We start from the raw sequence: 13983 nt of genomic DNA, 5'->3' as shown, positions 1-13983 counted from the left end.
CCACAGAGCAGGCGCTGTCATGACGTAACTGGGGCTGAGCGGTGACGCCAGCGCGGCGCCGTCGCGGCAGTGACGCCGGTGTGCCGGCCTGGATAGGGGGCGGCGGCGGCGGCCTGCCTGGGGATGGCGATGTTCCGCAGCCTGGTGGCTTCGGCGCAGCAGCGGCAGCCGCCGGCTGGGCCCGCGGGCGGTGACAGCGGCCTGGAGGCGCAGTTCAGCTGTCCCATCTGCCTGGAGGTGTACCATCGGCCAGTGGCCATCGGCAGCTGCGGCCACACGTGAGCGCGCGCCGGGAGCCCTCGGGAGGGAGGTCCGGGCAGGGGTCGTGGCTGGCGGCCGAACGGGGACTTTGGGAAGCAGTCCCTGCCCCAACCGGCCGGCTGCACGCGCGCCCTGCACCTGCCCCGGCCCCTCACGTTGCCAACGGCCGCCGGCTGCTTCGAGGGCAGTGATCGCAGCCGAGCGCGGGGGTCCGGGCTTGCAGAGATCGGGCGGGCCATTGTAAATAAACGACTTGTGGCTTTTGCAGCCCACTTTATCTGCCCCATGTCTGCTCGTTTTGACTTCAAGGAAATGAGTTTCCTAAAGTTAGGAGAGGGACTCGTTTGGAACCTGGTGTTTTGTTTTGAAGGACTTGGCCTATTCTGAACATGAAGCTTCCAGGTAGCAGGGCCTAAAGGGACTCAGACACCAAGCACTTCGTTAAATGCCTAGCAGAGCCAAGACCTCCCCCATTCTGGCTCCTTCTCCTCCAGTGTTTCAGGAGCAGAAACTTGAGGATGTGACTCTTAGCGGGAGGTAGCGGCGCTCAGGGCCTTCACAGCCCCAGCCTAGTTGGGAGGGAGCCAAGATAGAACGTCTGCTTCATGACCTCCCCACAGTGCAGCTCTTGAGATTAGCAAGCAGATGGAGAAAGGGCAGGACTACTTCTCAGCAGAGGGCCACACTCCCGAGGTGGTAGGGCTCTCCGCTGCTTGGGGTTGAACAAGGTGCACCCAGATTGGTGGGAGGCATTTTGCAAACAAAGGCAGCTGATTTTGGAGGCTCTAATGCAGAGGGAACTGGAACCGCTTGGGTGGGCGTGTGCCTGCTAGTCATACAGAGAGGTGGCAGAGGCCTTGTCTCCATCCAGAACTGCCTTCACTTTCCCTGCCCCCCGGTGTCAGGCTGAACAGAAGACTCGATCCCTCTGGAGAGTTCTGCTAGGTTGTCTTGTAAGAACACAGCTAGCTCCTGCTCAGTCTAGTGCTACTGTGACATTCTAGCAGGAAGCCTTTGATCAGAACCCATTTTTTTTTTGTATGCATGCACGAGTGGGCGTTTTACGGTGTGTTCTGTGAAGTGTCATTTTTAACAAGCCCTTCACACTGTGCACGCAGGCCACTGTGTTCTTCAGTTTGCTAGTATTCATGAATCTGTATCTGTTGTCCTGGCAAGGTAGAACACTGGACTGAAAAGCACCTTTCCTGAAAACCTGTTCCCATCACTCCCCCTGCAGGCTTTTGTCCGACCAACCTCACCTTGGGAAGATGGTCCTGCTTTCTTTGCTGGCTCCATTTCCCCAGCTGTTCAGTCCTACCTTTAATCTGCAGTCCCTGTTGGGTGTAGCCCATGTTCAAATAAGTGTGAGGATTAAGCTTTTATACCACCTTTTAAAACTTCACCGATTCCTCCTGCTTCAAGCCACCTGACCAGAAGCTGTTTCCTTCTTGAGATGTTCTTGTGAGTAGAACCCTGCAGAATTGCTGCCCCATAGCTGAACAAGAGAGAGAGAGGAAGCAGGGAGGCGTTGAGGTTGCAGATATAGGCAGTAGGCCTGCCTGTGGGGCCAAAGTAGAGGTGTGCTCAAGGAACTATCCCAAGGCCACGGAGGAGCTGTGCCCAGAATGAGGGCAATCTTGAGACTTCACAAGGCAACTTTGCCTAAGTGTCGGCTACCTTGAAGGTGCCTGAGTGTTTGCCTATCCAAGAACACAGGAAGGGGCATGCAATGGCTCTCTCCTACATTCCTCCCCTCAGTTTCTTCACTTGGTGAAGCTACCCAACACCAGCCTCTGTAGATGCAGGCAGGAACTCTCTGTGGGAGAAGTGTGGTCTGAAAACTAGGCCAAGAGCTGTGCCCAGTGTTTCATTCCACTTCCTCTTCTTGGGGACTGTGACTTGGGGAGAGTCACCATGTAGACAAGCAGTGTCCTTGAGCCCTTTTTGCATTCTTAGAGGAGAATGGGCACTTTCCTCTGTCAGCACCAGTATCTTTGAAGGCCTGCTCTTCTGGGACACTTTTCTTCTTCAGTGTGGCTTTGTTCTCCCTGTGGATTTCCTTGAGGTAGAATTCAGTGCTGCATAGTTTGCTAAGTCAGAGTGTGGACATCAGACCAGTCATGGTGGCTCCTACCTCTAAGCTGGTAGCACTCCTAGTATTCAAAGACTGAGGCAGGACAGTAATGAGTTCAAGGCCCGGCATAGGCTACAAAGTGAAATCTTATGTTAAAAGTTTCTAGAGTTGTTGTGTTTTGTTTATGGGTTTTTGCCTGTGTGTGTGTCTGCATCATTGTGCATGCACTGCCCATGGAGGGCAGAAGTGGGGCTGGATCTCCTTGGGACTGTACTACAGACAGTTGATAGTCATCATGTAGGTACTGGAAATCAAGCCAACATCCAACATCCTCTGCAAGAGCAGTCAGTGTTCTTAACCACAGAGTCACTGAGCCATCTCTCCAGCCTCATGTCTCAAAACATTTCAAAAATGAGTGAAGAGTCCTTCACACGTACTAAGTGTCAGGTCTCAGGCTGATCTTGTTTCTCTCGGCTTGGTTAAACATGGCTTGCCAGGTAGTGGCTCCATCAAGAACAAGGGCACAGAAATCTTTGACATTGCCTAGTGGGTCCACCATCCTCATTGCTGCAAAAAGGACATTTTCTTGAGATGTCAAAATGCCAGAAGGGACATTGGCTGAGTCACCTACAAATTCAGGGATATTCTGACATCCAGACCCCACACACACCCTGCTGAAAAGTATCAAGGAGGAAGTAAAACTGTCTTCTTGGAGCCTCTTCCTTCAGTCTTGGAGGTTGCCTTCCTGCTGGAGGCTGAATCATTTTCCCTCCTCCTACCAGTTGCTATGAATAAGTGCAGAGGTCACTTCTTAAAACTGTGAGCTTCCACATTAAACCTAAAATCTTCACTCAATGAGTTCATATCAATAAACTCAGCCTGATCCAGTTTTATGTTCCTTCCACTGTTATCCCACACCCTTAGAATCCATTCCCACACATATTCCCCAGACTTCTGTTTAATGAATTAGCAAACTCATTAAGCTCTATAGTAGTGTGGCTCACCTCCTCAGGGACTACACTTTTTAACGTCCCGTCTAGGAGCCTGCTAGCCTTAAGTCTGGTTATGAATCTAGAGGAACCTGTTGGTGGGCGCTGGGGAACATCAGTGCGGTCTTGCCTGGCATTTCCTTCAAACAGTCACTGCTGGTTTAGCAGATATGAACAGTTAGTTTCCTCAGTCAAAGGTAGAAGCAGCAATATTTTAGGGAGTCAGGAGGGAGTACACGTGCAGAGGTTGGAGAGACGTCCTCAGGAGAAAGACCTTTGAGGATCTGAGGCTTCAACGTACTCAGCTTCAGTGTGGCCCTCCCACACCTTCAGCCCAGGTTCCAGCATCCCATTCTTTACCAGTTTATGTCCACACACTCCAAGTTGGGGCTTGGCTTTTTGCTGTAATTTAGCCAACCTTAGGAGGTTTGGTTTTCTTCAACATGGGCTCTGTGGCTGCTGGACAGAAGGTTCTTTTCAGGAGCTGGTCAGTCGTATCGTGCTCCATTGTTGTCCTTTACCGTAATCTAGAAGTCAGCTAACTGTAACCACACATCATTCTTTTCCTTTTTTATCTAGGGATGCTAGGAGCAACTAACCAGCATCATCATTCTTGTTTTTTCTACAAATTGTTGATTTTTTCTATATGCAGTCACCAAATGCATTGTCTCTCACAGTTGGTCAATCAGAATTCATCTTCTTCAGTTTATAAAATAGTTGACACTGTGAACTTTTGGCACTCTATGAGCTTCCAGGAGAGGCTCTAGTAGCTGTAGGTATCAGCAAATGGGAAAGCCTATTTCAGATACTTAAAAACTCATATTTATCTTCTTGCTTTAGAAACAGTTCTGACACCAAATCTGCTTTAGTCAGTGTTATCTAGAGAAAAATAACTTAATAGAATGAATGTATATATGGGATTGATTTATTAGAATGGCTTACAAGCCATTGTCCAGCTAGTCCAACAACAGCTGTCTACCAATGGACAGTCCAGGAATTCAGTACTTATTAGTCTACAGTGTCAGACGTCTCAGCTGGTCTTCACTGTACTCCAGAATTCCAAAAAAGTCGGTATCTCATGCTAGTGAAGGAATGGGCTGGCCAGTGAGGGCGAGAGCAAGCAGGCAGTGGGAGCAAGCTTCCTCTGTGTCCTTTTTATCTGCCGCCAACAGAGGGTACAGCCCAGATTAAAGATGCATCTTCCCACCTCAAAGATCTGGATTAGAAGTGGGTCTTCCTACTTCAAATTATTTCATTAGGAAAAAGATCCCTCACAGGTGTGCCCAGCCCTTCTGTTTTAGTTAATTCCAGATGTGGTCAAGTTGACAGGCAAGAACAGCCATCGGTGTGCAGTTACACCCTTCTCCTTTCTGTTCCCCACTGCTGAGTGGAGGACACCACAGACCAGCTCGGGGTGTGGCCGGGCAGATAGAACTCAGGCTGCTGGCCTCGTGAGCACACCAGCAAGGGATTGCACAGCCCCTCTTTGACTCGAAGGCTACAAGAACCTTGTGGCTTAGAACCCTGTCCCTGGCCAACTTTGGCTTATCTGGTGAATCAGGGCTCCAGGCCTGACATTTCCTTCTTCACAGTTGTTAGTGACTTTACTCCCTGGCCCCTGGACTGACACCCTAACCCCTAAGGTTCTTGTCAATCACCACATGATCAGGAAACTTTCAGAAAAGAGCCTGCAACCTGCCGCAGAGATGCTCTTCTGGGGGTACAGGCGGCAGGGACATGCCAAGCAAGGGGGCTGTGCTGCTGGGAGGGTCAGCTCACCTCTTGGCTACGTCCAGCTGGGGGTGTGGTGGGGTGGGATATGAACACAAGACTTGTCTGCAGAACCGTCAGTAGCAGCCGGTGTCACTCTGTTATACTGGCATGGAGGGAGTAGCCTCAGGTCTATGTCACCTGCAGGTTCTGCGGGGAGTGCCTCCAGCCATGTCTGCAGGTGCCATCCCCTCTGTGTCCGCTCTGCCGACTGCCCTTCGACCCCAAGAAAGTGGACAAGGCCACCCATGTAGAGAAGCAACTCTCGTCTTACAAGGCACCCTGTCGGGGTTGCAACAAGAAGGTACCGGCCCTGTTCAGGTTTCCTCACACTGGGGAGGGGGGCTCTGGGTGGGGCACTGTCCCATAAGCTCATGCTCACACTCCTTCCTGCTGAACCACCTCTGCTCCAGTGTGAAGCCACCTGCTAGCCCCTCTCAGAGCTCCAAGGGAGCAATGATGTCAAAGCTGCCTGACTTAGGCTCGACTGAATAGACTGTGCACTCAGGCTGTGGCAAATCTGGGGGAGGCCAGGAAGGTTCTTGGGGCTCTGAGGTGGGAGGTGCAGCCAAAGACAGGGCCTTGCACCTGGTGCAGTGTGTCCTGAGCAGAGTGGCCCGGGCACTACTCACTGTATCGTCACACAAGGTCCTGTCACCTGGGATGGGCTCACAGTCCCCAGACCCTGCCTTGCTCCTACCTTCCTGCTCTGTTCCTAGGAAAATAAGCAACTCTGAGCACACTACAGTTATGTCTCAGACCTCCCTGTGTCTAGTTAATAAATTGTGACTGTTAACCTGTCACAATGTCCCAAAGGTCACCAGGCAGACGAACTGGAGTGACCTTGGGCTGAGTCAGCTGCTGTGGTCCCTTTGGTGCTTGGGTGCCCAGGTTAGCCTTTCTCAGGGAGACCTGAGGGCAGAATCCTGTCAGAGTCACATGTGAAGTGGCCGCACACCTCACCTGAACACCTCAAGTGTATAATCTGTCTTCTGGAGCAGATTTCCCCTGTATGGATATGACCCAGCTGTCACGGTGACTTCAGGAGGACCTTCTTGGACCCCTGCTGGTCTTTAGTTTAAACTTTGGCTGCTGAGGACATGTGCTGTACCCATCTGCCAAGGGCAGTGTACCGACGTGGGCTCTTTCCTCAATCTTGTGGAGTGTCCACCCTCAGGGGAAGGCCTGCCATGTCTTTTCTCTCTCCAGGGTTACTCACTGAGTCCATGCGGGGTGAGCTAAGGCAAGAGATACTCCCTTGCCTTCAGGCCAGGCTGCTGCCCTTGGCCAGCTTCCTCTGGCACAGTTGTGGTGACTTGATAGGACCAACTGGGTGGTAAGGGCCTTTTTTTCCTAATAGTACTAATCCTGTCTACTCACTGGAGCAGCTTCCCATTTGCAGATCTTTCTAGGGACTCAGGCATGGGGCCTACTAGTCCTTTCCTGAGGAGCTAGTGGCTTTCCTCTGTTCTATACAGATAGCTACCCTAAGGGCCTGGAACACTGCTGTGTCTGTGTGGCTCTGTAGAAACCATGTACCTCCATGTGTTATCTCTTTCTCGCCAGGGTCCCTTCCAGAAGCCCCAGCTATAGGTTGCTGCTCAGAGGCTCTGCATGTTCTAAGAGCAGGAGGGATGTATCGAATGCCTTTGCTGGTCATTCTCTGTCTCTGCTGCCTGAGGTCATAACCTGCCCAGCTCTGCTTCTCCCATCTCGCAGGTGACACTGGCAAAGATGAGAGCGCACATTTCCTCCTGCCTGAAGGTCCAGGAGCAGATGGCTAACTGCCCCAAGTTCGTCCCTGTGGTGCCCACATCCCAGCCCATCCCCAGGTAAGCAAGACTTCAAGATGGGGACCCAAGATGGGCAGAGCAAGGGTCTTCCTAGGTGAAGGATCATAGTCACCTCCCTCTGTCATGGCCACAGCCTATTAATCCAGTGTGGGGTAAAGGAGAGTCCCAGGAGTTTCCTTATAAAACATTAGTGCCCCCGTGGGCTGCAGGGGATGGGTCAGCACCAGCCTGTCCACAAAGGAGAGGGTAAGTTTTGGAAGAAGCCAGAGTGGCTTCTTGGCCCCAGGCAGACTCAGTGTCCTCCCACCCCAGCAATATTCCCAACCGGTCTACCTTCGCTTGTCCCTACTGCGGAGCCCGAAACCTGGATCAGCAGGAGCTGGTGAAGCACTGCGTGGAAAGTCACCGCAGTGACCCCAACCGCGTGGTGAGCATCAGCAGCACAGGGCTTCTGCCTGAGGGAGACATGGGGGACAGGCCTGGTCTGGATAAGGGGAGGGTGCTCTGCATGCCATACTGAGTGGGTGGTAGGCAAGCCGGCAGGAGAGGGCCCCTCCCTGCTACCCCCGCCTTCTTTTCTAGGTCTGCCCCATCTGCTCAGCAATGCCCTGGGGGGACCCCAGCTACAAAAGCGCCAACTTCCTGCAGCACCTGCTGCACCGGCACAAGTTCTCCTATGATACCTTCGTGGTAAGTGTCTCCCGCTGAGCCATGGTAGTGCCAAGATTCAGGGGCCACTTGATGTACGACACCAGGCACCCAGAGTTGTCAAGGGCTTGGGCCTGCCTGAGGCTAGCTGCTAGGTTCCTTGGTGTTCAGCCACCTGAATTACCTTGGTTCTATAGCAGCTGCAGAGACTGAGTCCCTGGTAAGGTGTTTCCTTCAAGGTGACGGGGACTGGAAGGATTTTCTCAGGAGTACCTGTCCACTCCTAACTAGGTCAGAATCCCCCATCCCCCACCCCATCATCTCCTGCAGCCTCTAGCCAAGTCGAGTTGGCTGGCTTCCTTCCTGGTCCCCAAGGCTGGAGATCTTGTGGCCCCCGATTAAACTTCCATCTCAGAAAACTCAGTTTTTGTCCCAGCTTGACAACTTGAGTTGCATCCCTGGTACCCATGTAACGAATGAGAAAGTCCTCTGTCACACCACACTTGGCACACCCATGTCTACACAAACATACACCAACACCTAAGCTGTAGAAAGAAAGAATCTTACAATCTGAAAGGAAAGAGCTCATTTGTGAACCCACGCCTCATGGTCACAAACGTGTCGAGCACTGGTTTGCACACATGATCCAAGGCTACCTTTGGGAACCCCATAAGAAATGGGGAAGTCACTCTGTGAAGGAGGCTTGGGGCACAGGATGACAATGGGTGTTTGGGTGGACTGGCTTCTGGGAGCCGTCCTGCTCCTCCCACATGCATCTCTCCTTGTTCCCAGGACTACAGCATCGATGAAGAAGCTGCCTTCCAGGCTGCCCTGGCTTTGTCCCTCTCTGAGAACTGAGACACAGCCTAGCAACCTGCCTTGTTTGGAGCAGAAGACACTCCCGCCTCAAGGGAAAGGGCTGTTGCCCTTCTGCCCCGGCACCTGCACAGGAGTGGGCCTCATCCAGCCAAGCGCAGTCTTACACAAGGAGGGCTGGTCTCAGAACCCCCAGGGCTGGGATCCTGGCTAGCTGGCCCCTTGTCATCAAGCAGGGCCACCGGGTCCTGGCCAGCAGTACTGAGTCCTCGGTGCTTCAAGGGGCAGGTGCTGGCCTTTGGGTTAGAGCAGTTGGCTGCCTTTCCCAGTCCTGACGTCTTTGTGTGGAGAAGGATGAGGTGCCCTAAGCTGTGCCCAGCAGGACCAGGGGAGGTGCCCAGCCAAGGCTGCCAGCCAACCTGGTCCCTAGCTTCGCTTCCACCGTGAGCATTTGGTACTGGCTTTTGTGATATTTAGGAACCCTGCGTTTTTCTATCTTATCCTGTGTGATAATCTTTTCACGTTTTCTAGAGCAAAGACAAAGCAGTTACTCTTCTATCGCAATACCTGTGTTTGACTAGGAAGAGCAGTATTTTTATGGAGCATTTACAAAGTTATATTTTTTAAAAAAATATAAAAAAATAAACACTTGTGGGATCAGTGTAGAGGGAGTGTGGGTGTGGCCAGGGCATCATCAGTGTGACAGGTGGGAGGAGCATGGGCGTGACCAGGGCTTCCTCTGTGTGACAGGTGGCATCCCTCAGCCATGTGCTTTCAGAAGAGTCTTGTGTCTGCTGTTTTCTTTTGATGATGACCCAGAAGAAATCCTAGCACCCCGACCACTTGTGGCTGCTCCCAGCAGACATAGGATAGCCCAGGCGGAATGGAGCTCTTCTGCCCCCCATCTTCTCCAGAGCCAACCGCATCCCTCCTCAGGCAGGGGCTTCCTTTACCAGTGGTAGAGCCCTCAAGGGCCAGAGAGACCTGCTTGGTGGCAGGTCAGGCCAGAAAACATTTGTCAGCATCTTGTTCTGTTCATGGCATAAATTGCTGTCTTTTCAAAAGAGTTTAAATAAAGTGTTTCCCAGCATCTACAGGAGCCTTGGTCCTGGGTTTTACTTCACAAGTATCGGTGTCAGCAGGGGCTGCCAGGATCCACAGCTCCTCTTGTCTCAGGGTGCTTTCTCCCTGGTGAGTGTACCACCATGTCCCCTTGGTGACCTGTCCCTGACCTCTGGGTGGTCTATAGAGTGGTGGAGACATTCCTACTAGTCACTTCTCAGTCTCTGGCTCCAGATTTTCACTCTTCTGAGGCCGAATCCTGAACCTTGTGAGATAGTCCAGCTGCTGTGACTCCCAGGCCCTCCTCCAGGACAAAGTGCCCCGCTGTCTTCAGCTCACCTGGGGTTTCTAATGGTTGGAGAGAACTGGGCATGGTGGTTCAGGCAGGAGATACCCAGAACTCAAGAGGCTGAGGCTGTATTGCTCTGAATTCAAGGCCAGCCTGTGCTACATGGCAAGCTCTAGGTCAGTAAGGACCACAAGAAAGACCCTGTGTCAGAACATAATAAAAAGCTGGAGTCACTTGGCCCCCAGGCTCCTCAGAGCAGAGGTTATGGGTGTGACCTATAAAAACTCCTCACTGTCCCACTGTGTTCTCAGGTGGTACCCAGTGGCAAGACTCTGTTGTAACACTTAACACAAGTGGGATCTGGCAGGCAAGTCAAAGACACACAACACACACACTGAGGCTGTAACCTGAGTGGTTGGTTGCTGGACATACATACCTTGTAAGAAGCAGTCACCTCTAAACTTCATGGGTGCTCCCATGGCTGGGGCTTGGCAGGCGCTGTCAGGCTCTGGATCAGCAGTGCTGCAGCAAGACTTCTCCCCATCAGTTTCCAGAAGGGGGTCTTCACTGAGCTCTCAACTACATCTGAGAGGCTCAGCAGGACTGGCCTGTGCTCAACCCCTGGCTGCCAGCTAAACTACCACTTGCTGGGCAGACGCTCACAGCCCTGAGCTGAAGTGGTATTCACAGGCCCAGGCCTGTGCTATGACTGACCACAGTGTAACAGTGGTGTCACTCAGAGGGCATGATCTTGGGGTACCAGTCACAGCAGGCCCTGACCTCATCAGCTGCCCAGCACTTGGCCTGTTCTCTGTTGCACCTGTGGAGGCCACAGAGTAAGCCCAGTCTTAAAAACTGCAGGACCTGAAAACCCGTGGGGGTTGGGGAAATTGAAGAAGGAATGAAAGATTGGGAAGCCATTAGTCCACTGTGGTCACACTGCACATCTTGGCAAGGGGTACGGGGCTGTGTTCTTCTTCCTAGACAGCACAGGCAGTAATAGATCTTCCAGCTCACCAGTTAAGCGTGGAATCATTAGCCCCTTGTACACCGTGGTATCTGGTCTCATCTCTCAAGAGGCCTGGGGGGAGAGGAAGAGTGTAGCTGGTCTTTGGTCCTCTGTTGGGGATTGTTCACCTACTCTTTATCTGCCCCCTCTTTTCACCCCCTAACACTAGATAGGAGAGAGAGGAGAAAGGGGGGAGTACCAGAATCTAGTTCCTTTTCTTCTCTGAGCACCACTAACAAACCTCAGCCAACCCCCCTGAATAACCAACAACCACCAACCACCAACTACACTCTGAAAAGTTCCCAGAATTCTAAGCGTCACACACTCGCAGAAACTGTCTGCAGCTGGCAAAACCACGCCTCTGCTAGAGCACGAGGCAAATCACAGTCAACTGCTGTGGACAGTCTGAAGCAGCCCCCATATCCCCACACCCAGGATTAAAAGCAAAGCACGTTCTTACAATATTTCTGTGTGTTTTAAAGAAATCAAAAAATCCACAGTTGCCACTAGAGGAAAAGTCACACCCAGCCACCCCTGCTGTTGGTGGGAACAGAAGCAATGGGGCAGGAAGGGATCCCTTTCCTGTGTCCCACAGGACTAGCCGATGTCCTTTTTGAGTACATGGTTCTCCTTCTCTTCTGAGCCTGCAGAAATCAATTGACTAATGTCTTCCACGGAAGCCCTGAGGCTACCATGGGATGAGACAGACATCTCCCGTGCCTACAACCTCAGCTCTTGAGTCTGGGCTTTCAGAGTTGTCACCCATTCCAGCTGAAGTACCACCTCATTCTTGCCCCCAAATTGCCCTTGACATCAAGTGTCTCTACATCTAGGATTGGCTGGAAGGCCATCAGAGTCAACAAGGAGGGTAGGAAACCCAGAACAAGGCAGATGTGACAGACCCATATCCAGGTGAGGCAGTCTTAGATTGCAGAGCAGCCAACCATTGTCTTGTGTTGTCTGGAGGGAAAAAAAACGTCTCCCTGGAGACAAGTAGCTGGGATCTGCAATACTAAGGTGTGGCCCCTGGGAGCAGGGGCCATGACCCTTCTTGGAAGTGTCACACACAAACCTATTGCCACATAGTCACTTGTGAAGTTTGCCAGAGGGAGGGATAGTCTCCCCAGAAAGAAAGCAAAGCAGTACCATGTCTACAATCAGACAGCTCCTGTCCTTAGGTGTGCCTCAACCTCTCTAGGCTGGAAGCCCAGCAAGCTAAGGGGTTTTTCCACCTTGGACTACTCTAGGAATAGCACCCAGCACTCCCCTGTGACTCCCTCCCACTCAACCATCCTCCCCCAGCCCATGCTGCTGTGACCCTACCATATCTAGGGTGTCAGAAACCTGGGCTGGCAGCAACATGCCTACAGTTTCAAGTTATGCAACAGCACCAGAAGCTAGCACCCTGCTTCCTAGAAAGCAAGCACCCTTGTCATGGGTCCCTGGACCTTCTTAGGAAAGGGTCATGTGGCCAACCAGAAGCAAAAGCCTGAGCATGGTACTCCTCAGCCTTGGGCCTCTGAGAAACTGACTGACCAGTGACCTCTGGGTATTAGGAGTCTATGTGCTCCCTGCAGCACCAGAACAAACTGTGTGTGATTTTAAAGCTTTAGCACTGTATGCCTCAGAGCCTCACTTTTGAACCAGCCAACCAGTGCCTAGCCACACTTCATCCATCCACCATCCTACCCAGCTGCGGGAGGCTTGCCTTGCCAGAATCCTTCATGTACATTTGTGTGGTATGTGGTATCACTTAGTGCAGGAAAACCACCCCCAACTCCAATTTGAGCTCACGAGGCCTTGTTCCTATTGGATGAAGGGATTTTGGAGGCCTTGTGTCAAGCTTGTGGGGGTGGGGGAAGACAGAGCAGAGCCTTCCTACTGCAGAGGACCAAGACCCTCAGCTGAAGATCTGTTGTCAGGAGGAGTCTGAGAAAGGCTTCCTGTATATGAGACAGCAGGGTGGGCCAGGCCTGGGTGAGGGACAGTAATACAGTCTGTCCTCCTGTTGGACCCTGTTCTGCAAGATGTCAGTCCTCTCTGCCCTCTTTCTGAACACTTAAAACACTGGAGCAAAAGGCTTCATCCATGAATGATAGGTGTCAAGGCCCAACGCAGTTCAAGGACTCTCTACAAAGGCCAAAGGCTATTTGCAACTGAAATATCTCAATCTCTCGATGGCAAAACGTCTTCTGTAAATCAGAGACCCACTCCAATGGCCTTGCATTTACTCAGTGTCAGGCCAAGGAAGTGGGAAGGTCGAGCCTACTTCACCTGCTTTTCCTCAGAGAGGAGTGGGGCGGGAGTGAAGGGAGAGATGGGCTGGTGGGGGCTGTTTGCAGATCACACTTCCCTTATTCAACCCACAGTTCTGAACTTCAGACACCCTGGGAGAGCACAGGGAAGGCTGCTTGCTTGGGAGGATGGGGCCCTGGGAGCAGGAGCAGTGAAAACTGGCCTGTGTGTGGGCTCTCAGCCATGCGCTGGGAAGCTGAAGGCTGTGATGGGCTCATCCACAAGTCTGCTGGGTTTCTGCAGGGCAGACCCAGCCTGCTGCTCCAACGTTTTCAGGATGTCACCCGTACAAGTACCCTGGGCTGCTGAAATGGCGTACCACAGAATGTATCTCTGAGAGAACACCAGACACGTGTTTGGAGGCCAGAAGTCCAACATGGAGGTGTGTCAAAGCTGCAAGGGAAGGGGACAAGGACTCCCTCCTTGCTGACCTCTCAGACTTTAAGCCTCTATCTGGACTCTCCAGGCACCCCTACGCACACCGGATTCCCATTGCCCTCTTTATTAGGACACTAGTCAGTGGATTGGAGCCCATCCAAAGAACCTCCTCTTGAATCAGCAACATCTGAAAAGTCTTTACCATCCGAATTAAATCACACCGTGGTATACATTGAATGGACGCCATTCAACCTGTGACACCTTCTGTTAGCTTGGGCAATCTATCAGGGACCAAGGCATAAACAAACCGCATCTTCTCTTGTGGGCACGTTGGTGAGAGTTTAGGGAGCTCTGTGGTACGGGGTAAGTGTCTGCCTCACTTTTGTCATGGCGGCTGGTTTTCCTGTGGCCTGCTCCATGTGCTTCTGGGGGTGGCTGAGATCTGTGTGGGGCCCCCGTGAAACCTATGAGTTGGTTCCCAAACCTGTACTTCTGAAGGAGGTTAGTGAGCGGCATAGCGTGTAGGCAGCAGACAAGGCCCGGGCGTCCAAACAGCTTGTCTCAGCGTCTTTCGGAAAAGCCCTGAAGAAGCTTTTGTT

At 52.2% G+C, this 13983-nt stretch overlaps 1 protein-coding gene across 1 annotated transcript; it reads left to right on the top strand.

Annotated features, from left to right (window-relative positions):
- The first annotated feature begins 83 nt into the window (after nucleotides 1–83).
- On the top strand, nucleotides 84–9433 carry RNF166 (ring finger protein 166). Its single transcript, XM_080936965.1, has 6 exons — nucleotides 84–278; nucleotides 5242–5398; nucleotides 6814–6926; nucleotides 7200–7314; nucleotides 7470–7577; nucleotides 8328–9433. Exons 1-6 carry the CDS (start codon nucleotides 124–126, stop codon nucleotides 8391–8393), a joined length of 714 nt encoding a protein of 237 aa, XP_080793091.1. The 5' UTR covers nucleotides 84–123; the 3' UTR covers nucleotides 8394–9433.
- Nucleotides 9434–13983: the final 4550 nt, after the last annotated feature.

Source organism: Micromys minutus (assembly GCF_963924665.1).
Source record: "Micromys minutus genome assembly, chromosome: 24".
Taxonomy (NCBI): domain Eukaryota; kingdom Metazoa; phylum Chordata; class Mammalia; order Rodentia; family Muridae; genus Micromys; species Micromys minutus.
Note: the sequence above shows the minus strand (reverse complement) of the source record. Positions and strands in the feature narration are given on the sequence as shown.

Bases quoted from the DNA above. Each gene is read 5' to 3' on its own strand.
- RNF166 (XM_080936965.1), top strand. From the start codon at position 124: ATGGCGATGTTCCGCAGCCTGGTGGCTTCGGCGCAGCAGCGGCAGCCG. The intron at 6,927-7,199 runs GTAAGCAAGACT...CTCCCACCCCAG, and splicing joins ACATCCCAGCCCATCCCCAG to CAATATTCCCAACCGGTCTA. The intron at 7,315-7,469 runs GTGAGCATCAGC...CTTCTTTTCTAG, and splicing joins GCAGTGACCCCAACCGCGTG to GTCTGCCCCATCTGCTCAGC.